Genomic DNA, 10,419 nt, shown 5'->3' on the forward strand with positions numbered 1-10,419 from the left:
AGAGTTTAAACAGCAAATTGAGGCATTGTTTGAACCATGCTCTAAATAATGTTTCATCAGTTTACTCAGTCTCAACTCCCTAACCTCGTCTTTAGTTTACACCCCTTTACACTTTATCAGTGTAGATGATCAAGGGGCAATCATGTTGATACGTAACGTCGTCTATATTCAGGCCATTTCATTGTCCTGATCCAAAGTCCATACAACTGTTGCAACAGTATGCTCTAGCTTTAACTACGGAAAATACTGGAAAGGATTTGTCGGGGTAAGGATTTACAAATAAAATTATGCGCTCATTGTGTAACATAGCCTGCATTAGAAAATACCAGTTACCACTGTATCAATAAATCAATCAATAAATTGCATGCCTGCTGAGAAAAACCTGATACAGCCTGTGAAATGAAGAGTATAGGTCTACAGATAAGTTGGTGCTTATCATGAAGTCCTGACTTTTGTGTAATGATTTAGTGATGTTTTATCTCTGATAAAAAGTTAAAAACACATGTAGTAACATGTTAAGAATATTTTAGCCTATTATGTTTTTGGTACATGTTATGAATTAAATAGTTGTCTGACTTGACACAATTACTGCCCATCATGGGCTAAGATAAAGCCTTCTGTGTTATGACTGGTGTGAATCCTCATTAAAACTGTCTTTCAAGGACTTAAATCCATGTAAGACTTGGAGGTAAAGCTACACTCATGAGTTACTCCTCTTTAATCATATTTCTCTTGGGATGTGAATTGCAGGTCCAGATCAGGGATGACTAAGGCTTCCTCGACTGTTCATGGACTGATCCACTGAGGTCAAAGCATGGTGAAGAGAGTAATGGTAGCCTATGCCCTCTGGGCAGCAGGTGGGCCTTTGGGCCTCCACCATTTATATTTAGGAAGAGACAGACATGCTCTGTTATGGATGCTAACCCTAGGAGGATTTGGGTTCGGCTGGGCCAGAGAGGTCTTACGTATCCCTGCATATGTTGGTGAGGCCAATCGAGAGGCAGAGGGAGTGAGGAAAAGACCCCCCGCCACCGTCCCTCCCCCTGTAGGCCCGGTCAGATTTGCTGGGCAGGTGTGTGTGGGGATTTACTTTGGCACTGTGGCTCTGATAGGATTGAACTCCCTCAGTTTCTTCTACTTGATCGTTCTGCCTTTATGTGTGGGTGTAGGGGTGCATCTGGTGTCCAGTGTTGGCCAGCAGACCTCCGATCTCCACAAGACTCTGACTGCCTGTCTCATTACCTCACCTATATTTTATGGCAGCACCCTATCACCTCTGCCCATTAGCCTGGCTGCCAGTGTCACCGCTGCACAGCACCGCAGGTTCAAACCTCCACGGCCTCCTGGGAGCACACAAGAACTAGGTGAGATGATCTCACTTTCTATAGCCGGTAGGAGAAGTATATTTCTGTCACATTCTTTTAATCACCTACAAGGCCTTGAATGGCGTGCCCCCTGGTTATATTTGTGAGCTGCTGACCCTATATAGGCCTGCAAGGTCACTTACGTCATCCGGTCAAGGTCTGCTAGTCATCCCTAGTTCCAGACTCAAAACTAAGGGAGACCGTGTCTTTGCAGTTATGGCCCCAACTCTCTGGAATCGTCTCCCCAATCGATTAGATCAGCCAAGTCTGTTGAGTCTTTCAAGCAGCTCCTAAAAACCCACTTCTATAGGCTGGCCTTTTCATGACAATGTTGAAAATGTTTAATGTTGCATGTCTTTTACTTTGTATTTGTGTATGACTGTTGTTTTATGATGTTTTTTTGAAGAGTTAATCTTGTTTTGTTGCCATGTGTCCTTTTATGTCTTTCATGTCTTTTCTTTCTTTTTATTCTCTCTTTGTGAAGCGCTTTGTAAACTGTGTGTTTTAAAAAGCTGCTATATAAATAAAGTTATACTTAGGCTACTTACTTACAATATAGCATTATCTGATTTCCTTTCACATGTTTAAAACACTCTGCTACTATTTGTTTGAATCATTTTAACTGCTAACGATACATGTCTCTTGTCCAGGTCCACGGCTTTACAGGCTCGGTCTGGCCTGGCTGGCCTTCTCTGCTCCACTGGGTTACTGTATTTTCCATAACACTACAGCCACTCTGTACTACTTGTCTGACTGCGTAGCAGCACTGCTGGATATGTTCTGGTTCCTGCCCTGGCTCAGAGGGGTGGTGGAGTACATTCTTTTGATGCCATATCGGATCTTGTGTGCCCTGACTGGAGGGGGGTACGCTGAAGAGGCCTGGAGGAAGGTGCTGGAGATACTGCTCAAAGAGTACACCGAGAGAGAAAAAAAGGCATTGCAGGTGAGTCATAACTCCGGAAAGACGACATGAAGTGATGAGTCAAAATTGTTTGGTTAAATGTGTCTCTGTGAGTCTACAGTATGTATTTTCAGTCAGTAAAGTCAATACTCTTGCAAAGTAAACATTTCCAAACTGTGCTCATTGTGCATCTCAATATGTTTTTGTTCCAGGTGTTGTCCTTGAATGCAGAGGCCTCTATTGAAGAGATCACCCATAGCTACAGGGAACTGGCCAAGACATGGCATCCAGACCACAACCCCAGCAAAGACGCTGAGACGATGTTCATAAAGATCCACGAGGCTTATGAGCTTCTTCTCCGGCGGCATAAGCCCAATCGATTCAAATAGTTGTCCTCTGCTCCTTATCGACTGGCCTGAATGGTTCAAGAGTGTGGGGATGTGACACTGTTGACAGCTTTCCTTTTTCAGCCATGATTGATTGACAGCATTTCCAGGCAATATAAATCAAGAGGCTGCACAGAAAGTTGCACTGTCTTGACATTATCACCTGAGAATAGCATATATACTTATGATAATAAACATTAAGATAGAGTAGAGTCGTCACAGTGGTGCCATTTTGACACCGGCCATACCGGTTATACCGCCTACCGCCACTAGAGGGGGGTCTAAGAGCTATCCAAGTCAGTCACTACAATGAAAGTGAAACTTAAAGTTCCTCTCCAAACCCACGTGTTAACGGTATTTGTAAAAGGTAACAGTTTTCAATCAGAGATTTATAACACTGTTCAGTGTGAGTACAGTGCAGATTCTGGCATATTGCCCTTCTTTAGGCTACCATTGGATTGTACTGGACACATTACTGTCACTAGGTAAGGACAAATAATTAATCCTATTCATCCTAATCTGTCATATTAGTGATAAGATATTAGTGATCAGTATGTTGTTAGTATGTCAATTTATCATTTAGTAGCCTTGAACTTGAACATGGAAGCTCTGAATATGTGCTTTTAATTTACAAAATACCAAATAACGGTGTGGGGCTAATAACACCGGCGTGGACTCCAAGACCATGCCACCCGTAACACCGCCCACAACCCTAAAGAGAGACAACATCACACGGCGTTTGACTGGTTACCACCACCATGCAGTACTTGCTCTCACAGGATAGAAAACAGCAGTTTGCTGCCACCTTGTGGCTCTGTGCAGATGGATTATCATCATAAACTATTTCATCACAACACTCATAGTCCCTGTTTGGGTGTCTCCTTGTTACAAACTATTGAACAACTGTCATGCACACATCCTTCTTGATTATCCACCATGAATAATAAAAGTGTAAAATGCCTTCTGTCATTCAATCCCAATAAAGACATAATCTATGTGAATAAAGTATGATATTGACAGACAGTGATAACAACATGATATTGCAAAAATAAATGGCCCACCTTCTCCAAAATGTCTTGATCGTTAGCCCTGGTTGAATAGTCAAAGATTCATTTTACGAGATGCCACAACTGTCTGGCCAACACGCAGCCCGCATTTGTCTAAAAAGATATCAATGCGCAGTACACACTGGTGACTCGTTAGTTCCGTTGATGGCACCCTTTTCGCTACATTTCTGTCATTTGTATCCATACAACTTACATGCATCGATGCATTCGACAATCACTGGATCAAGAGCTCTGTTGTACAATTATTCGGTCTGTATCCCAGCATGGGCCCGGAAGTTGTTTGGGATTCCCAGGTAAAAAAAAATCCCGGAGATGCTGTCGTCGCCTGGGAAAACAAACAGCTATCCAGACAATTAAAAAGGAAAACACCAGTCGGTCGCCAGGTAAGGAAGAGGGTAGTGGACTTTACCTCGGCGCTCGGTAAGACCATTCACTGGCATTAATTTGGAAGTACTGTATGTTTTTGAGTAGTTGGTGGGGTGAATGCCATTTGTCGTGTGGTCGGGTGCCATAGCAACGGCTCATGAGAAACATTGTACAGCCCAGGCCAGTTTGACATGCTCAACGTTAGGTGACAGCTGCGTTTATGCAGACAATTAGGATAGTCGCAACTCTTGCAACAAATTCCCATCGTGTCGCGCTCTGTCGCCGTCGACCATAAGCTGATTGGTGACACAACACACAGAAATGTATCGCGCAGCTAAAACAAGTAGCCATGAAAATGTGGAGAAACGTGGTAGTTAATTGGAGATGTATATGTTATACTGCTGTGTCGTCCGTATCAGACAGAATACACTGTCTGGCAAGGGTCGGCGGCAGCGCGCGTCCCTTAATCGCTGTGCCCTGGTGTGACTGGCGCGTCTCCCGGCTGCATCAGCGCCTGTTGCTCCCCATGCGCGGCCAATGCCAGGATATTTCCCTGCGATGTGCTGTCTCCGCCCCCTGCGTGCTCCACCGTCTCCTCTGTCCACTGTTGTCATCCATTTGAGCAAAAAAAAGGTGCAGCATTGTGGATCTGGGGCTATATCTTCTTTATCTTCAACATGGAGTGAAACAGAGCATTGCCTCCCCTCTACATAAACACATCAAAATAAACAATACAAAGTACATTTGCACAATAAATATCTCTGCAAATGACTCAACACGGCGAATGTTGGAAATAACATCCTGATTTTTTTGAATACTATCCCCAATTTGTCGTCATCTAATGAATAATAAATGTTTTTCATGTGACCTCAAGCATAGTAATTTCCCCCATTATAAATTACAGGGTACATGTAGTTAAACTCCTCCTTCAACACTCTCAGCCATTAGCTGAGTATAAATGTGGAAGCTCTCATATTCATTTGCTGGCTACAGGGGAGAAGAGAGTCTACATGATAACACTAGCAGGGAGAACTCATAATCTAGACAGTTTAGTAGATTAGTCTGCTGCAGTCAATTTATTTCTAGGAAGTGCAAGTGTAAAACTATCTGGGTTATTCTTATACCAACAAACAGCTACAGCTTCTAGTATAGATTCTATAAGGTTAGCATCAAACTTTTTGTGTGGTGCAATGTTAATGTGACTAATCAAGATTAGGAAAAAATAGGTTTTATAAAAAATATTAGATTACATGGTCATTATAAATGGGGAAAAATGAATTTCTACAACTTACTTTTATCACCTTTCTGTAGGCATCTGGTGAGAGAATGAATGCTGATGACTGCAATGGACGCTCATATGCACCAGGTAAGGTTACATCTGAAGCAAAAACTAATATACGTTTGTGTGCACAGTCCCCGGACATTAACATTTACTTTAATAACTTGGGTGTGTGTGTTTCAGGCAGTGGAGGAGAGTCATCAACGGAGCAGGATTTTTATGGCGGGTTGCGGGGCCCTTCAGTGAGATCTCCAAACAGTCAGCAGTCCTCTCCACACCGCTCCCTCAGTGGTCAGTCAGCATCCCCTTCGTTTGCATTACGGCTACAGGTAATGCGCAGAATTCTACGTTATAACTAAAAGTGTCTTTCCTCTGTCTACTCTCACCACAGCAAACTCCATCAAGGTTGAGTTGTGTAGTGATGATGAGTCACCGGGCGCTCCGCAGCCTGAGAAGAGAGAGGCTGTGAGGGAGGATAGCAGGAGGGAAGACAGAGGGGACACCAAGGATGAGGGGAGTGCAGAGCATGGTGGGGCTGGAGGAGAGAGGGGAAGCATTTACAATGAGCTGGCCAGTTCAAAGCCTGCTTCTCCGATCCGGCTGCCCAACGGGAAGCTCCAGTGTGACGTGTGTGGGATGATCTGCATCGGACCCAACGTGCTGATGGTGCACAAGCGTAGCCACACAGGTGAGAAGAAGCGGTGGTGGTTATCACACACCAAACACAACACAAACACGTGTTATGGACAAAAAATAATTCAAAGGAGTCGACTCAGAAAGCCTCTGTCTCTGTTGTCAGGTGAGAGGCCATTCCAGTGTAACCAGTGTGGAGCTTCCTTCACCCAGAAGGGGAACCTGCTGCGCCACATCAAGTTGCACTCAGGAGAGAAGCCTTTCAAATGTCCCATTTGCAACTATGCCTGCCGCCGGAGAGATGCCCTCGCTGGACATCTACGCACACACACAGGTAAATCTGTAAGCTGTGAGTGCAGTACGACAGTGTCTAACACACTGAATATATTCCATGAAGAGATTTTTCATGCATGCACTATTTACTTATTCAACTTGATGGATACAGTTGGTCCATAACAATATTACTTCTTATTTTGATCAGGTTGAATTTTATGAAACAACGCTACACATGCGGATTCATTAGACGGGTCCATTTCCCTCTTCTGCGAAGCTCAGAGGAAATCTATTCTTTACCCGAATTACTGCACATGACAAAATATGACATTTACAGTTTCTGAAAACAGGAAATGGTTGGTTGGTGCTTCGAACACATGAACACATTCAACAGGTGATGATAGGGACATACAGTAAATAGGTCTTGGTGGGTCTTCACAGTTCTCAAAGGTTCATTTTCGAAGAAAAGATTCTCGCAAACTGGATTTCAGCGAAATTGACGTCAGTCTTTCCGACTGTTTGCTGAGTGGAACGTTGCGGTAAAGGGTTAGATGTTTTTCTGTCGTCACTGGCAAGTAACAAAGAACGATTTCAGGAATTGCCAAGAATGGGGAAATCCATTTTATCAAACCCAGCCAATGAGAAGTTGTTCAGAAAAAAATCCCCTCCCATAAATGCATAGTTTATAATAGTTTGCATACCGATTTTCAGCAAACAATTTACATTAAAATACAACAGCTTACCTTGACTAAAGAGCACCCGTACTGAGCTTTCGTTAGCTATCATTTAAGGTAAAATTTTATGGTGGCCGTTTTATTCATTTGAGAGATCAGTTGAATATTCTGTCTCTGCATTGCAGCGTCTTCTCCGACAGTAGGTAAACCTTTCAAGTGCAGCTACTGTAGTCGCAGCTACAAGCAAAAGAACACACTAGAAGAGCATCTTGAGCGCTGCCATAGTTACCTGAAGAGTCTGGACCACCAGACAGCAATCAGCACTCAGCCAGCACAGGGTAACACAATACACACACATAACACTCATTTTCATCAGAAATGTTAGCTCGAAAAGTTTATGATTGATGATAAATACTAATATATGGACTGAAGCAAGTTTAATATGTTTGATTGTATGTAGTCTGCTGTCAATATATTGCTAATTATGTGCTTCCTTTTTGCAGGAGAAGAGTCAGCAAGACTGGAGCCAATGACTAAGCCAATGCTCCAGCCAGCCACCGAAAAACTCCCATTTGTGGACAGACTGGTTAATAGCATCACCAAACGCAAGAGGTCAACACCACAGAAGTTTTTGGGTGAGTTTTTTTGTTTAAATTTCAGTAGAAAGAACGCACACCCAGCGAGGTGCAGACATGAGGCTTTTATAATACTTCCACTTGTAAAGAAAATTCAAGTCGCACACTCTTCTCTTCTCATCACGGTGATGATCAGCCTGACGAAGGCCATGTAGCCAAAAACATTTGGTGGGATAAATAAAGCACAAAACTGAGAAACTAAGAAAGAATGTGCGGAGGACAATTTAAATAAGTGTTTTTGTTTACGAAAACAATCCGTTTTCCATATTTATTCAGCATTTTAAAATATATATTTATATAATCCAAATTGAAGTGTCTTGTTGATTTATTTAGAGATAGTATTTCTATTGCATTATACAATCATTATGATATATCCTCAGCTTGAAAATCTACTGGAATCATAGCAACCTCTTGGTCTGACATCATCCGCTATCCCAGCGGTTCTCAACCTGGGGGTTGATGGTTGTCAAAAAAAATAAAAATAAAAAAAGAATTTGATAAATATTTTTTGAGAATGATTTTTCCATTAAATCTCCCATACCAATGATATAATGTAGTCATTATAAAACAGATTTGAGTGAGTGAGTGAAATGAGTGTGTGAATGCGTGCGCACGCACACTGAGGAGGGCGCCAAGAAGTCGTCTCCTCCAGCTTGGGTGGCACAGTGACAGGTGCTTGGCCAAGCTTAATGAGAATGTATTGGCCCTAGTTTTTGCCTATTGCCATTATTCAGCTTGTAAAGCAGTCATGTCGCCTCCTTCACAATGAGTTGTGCTGTCGGATCTTGAATAAAATTTAAAACTGTAATTAAAGCCAAATTGATTTAGACTAGTTGTTTTGTATATTTTTGGTCAGTAATGCAAGGTTTGTGTACGTTTGGTAGCTGTCATGTGTGCGTCTGGTAGCTGTCGTGTGTGATAGTAACTCCTGGGACAAACAGGGAGCAGAGAAGCGTGTGTTTGCGGCAGCGGGTCGCTCAATCTTCCACTGCTATGAAGTCTGCGTCCCGTGCGCAGAGAAAATAGGCTAAATACGCGCCGAGCTCTGTGCCGTGCGCGCCTGTGTAAACAGCAGTGCCAACAGGGCAGGGCGCCAAAGTGAAGTGGGTCACTGCAGTGTGTTTCAAGGGTGAGTCAAGAGGAAGGGGGTCGCGAACCCCAACCTACATTTTTTGGGGGGTCGCGGCTCAAAAAGGTTGAGAACCACTGCGCTATCCGACAGTGCAAAGCATCCAAATGTCAACATGCTCTCGCCAGTTTGTTGACACTGGGTTCATGTTGTACTGTGGAATGGGCGAGGGTGAGCAAATGAAGTCAGTCCAGGAGATCCCATCTTAAACCATGTCCATTGTTGATTCGTTCTTTTCATAGGTGAAAAGCACATGCGTCTCAACTTACCTGAAGCACCTTATGAACTGTCCTCTGGCTCTGAGAAGGAGGGGGACCTCATGAGCTCTCAGCCTGCGAGGGACTCTGCTGCGCTGGTGGGGCTGGGTGGTAAGCACCTCCAGGCAGCCAGGGGTAAAGGTGAGAACCACGAGCCACCCAAACTATCTCAGCTCCATCCTGCCTTCCTGTCGGAGCTCCGCTCAGTTAACAGCCATGTGGCTCCTCAGGGCCCCCGTGCCCACGGTGGAGGTGGCCTGGCAGCCATGTGTCTCGGCCTGGCCGGGCGGGAGGCGGGCGAAGGCCGCGATGATCCAGCTTCAGCCCACAGCCACACCACCTCGCCCAACGGCTGCCCCGACTCCACAGACACAGAGAGCACAGCAGAAGAGCAGAGCACAGGGGTAGCAGCCCCGACTAGTACCTCCAACCACCACCACCTCCACCACCGCCACTACCCGACCCCGGCACTGCCCCGCAGCCATCCCACTTCCAGCCCCGGCCAGGCCAAAGACTCGGACCCAGAGTGGGAGAGGGCGTGTCCTGTTCCCCCTGCCGTAGTGAAGAGGAGCACTGGGTCGCCCCTGTCTTCCAGGGGGACTGTGCAGGTGGTAGACAGGGAGGACCGGCCTGTGCGCTCCTTCCCCTGCCCGCACTGTCGCATCATCTTCCTGGACTATGTCATGTTCACCATCCACATGGGTTGTCATGGCTTCCGCCAGCCGTTTGAGTGCAACATCTGTGGCCACCGCAGCCAGGACCGCTACGAGTTCTCATCTCATATCAGCCGCGGAGAGCACCAGGTGGGCTGAGGAGAGGGGGACGCTCGCTCGGGGAGAGGAGAGGGGATAGAGGTGGGGAGAGGTGGGGTGAGGTGGGGGGGGACTGCTGCTCTCTGAAGTTGTGGGCTCACGTTTGTTCTGCACCAGATCAGTTGCTTTGAATCTCTAGTGTTAGCAAAATGACTTGTGGTTTTAATTTCAGAATATTAATCAAGCTACAGCAGGTGTGAGTGAGGAATCTTTTCACCGCATCATTCAAAGATTAGGGGAGGCAAATTACATTCTATGATTGATTGCACTCCCAAATCAAATCATCTGGCAAAACTATTGGTTTTGCTTCAAAAGTGCCTTCTTGAGGGATTTCCTCTCACTGACAAACTGGGCGGGAAACCTGGTGCTCAAATATCTTCACTAGCCATCTTTTCCTAAGTGGTGTAGTTAGCACTTTGAAAGGTCAGGTGCGCAGGTGATGCACTAAATCTAAAGTTCATAGATGCTTGTAAAATTAAGAGAAACATGGCACATACATTTTAAAAATTGTTTGGTAAGCTTAGTATGCACTAAGACAGCTTTGTGTTTGTGTGGTTGAGGAGAGGATTTTGGGTGGTATGTCATGTAAGATTAATGCAATTAATTAATTAATTAATTAATTATGCACTGAGAGCTTTGTGCC

At 44.7% G+C, this 10,419-nt stretch overlaps 2 protein-coding genes across 2 annotated transcripts; both read left to right on the forward strand.

Moving 5' to 3' along the window:
• Positions 1-814: 814 nt before the first annotated feature.
• On the forward strand, positions 815-2,654 carry dnajc22 (DnaJ (Hsp40) homolog, subfamily C, member 22). Its single transcript, XM_071906802.1, has 3 exons — positions 815-1,364; positions 2,015-2,307; positions 2,478-2,654. The coding sequence occupies exons 1-3, from the start codon at positions 815-817 to the stop codon at positions 2,652-2,654; spliced, it is 1,020 nt and encodes a 339-aa protein (XP_071762903.1).
• Positions 2,655-3,981: 1,327 nt separating this feature from the next.
• On the forward strand, positions 3,982-9,776 carry ikzf4 (IKAROS family zinc finger 4). The gene is made up of 8 exons (XM_071906798.2): positions 3,982-4,101; positions 5,396-5,450; positions 5,547-5,654; positions 5,755-6,051; positions 6,163-6,330; positions 7,129-7,281; positions 7,447-7,578; positions 8,950-9,776. The coding sequence occupies exons 1-8, from the start codon at positions 3,982-3,984 to the stop codon at positions 9,774-9,776; spliced, it is 1,860 nt and encodes a 619-aa protein (XP_071762899.1).
• The last annotated feature ends 643 nt before the right edge of the window (positions 9,777-10,419 follow it).

Source organism: Centroberyx gerrardi, chromosome 14 (genome assembly GCF_048128805.1).
Source record: "Centroberyx gerrardi isolate f3 chromosome 14, fCenGer3.hap1.cur.20231027, whole genome shotgun sequence".
NCBI lineage: Eukaryota > Metazoa > Chordata > Actinopteri > Beryciformes > Berycidae > Centroberyx > Centroberyx gerrardi.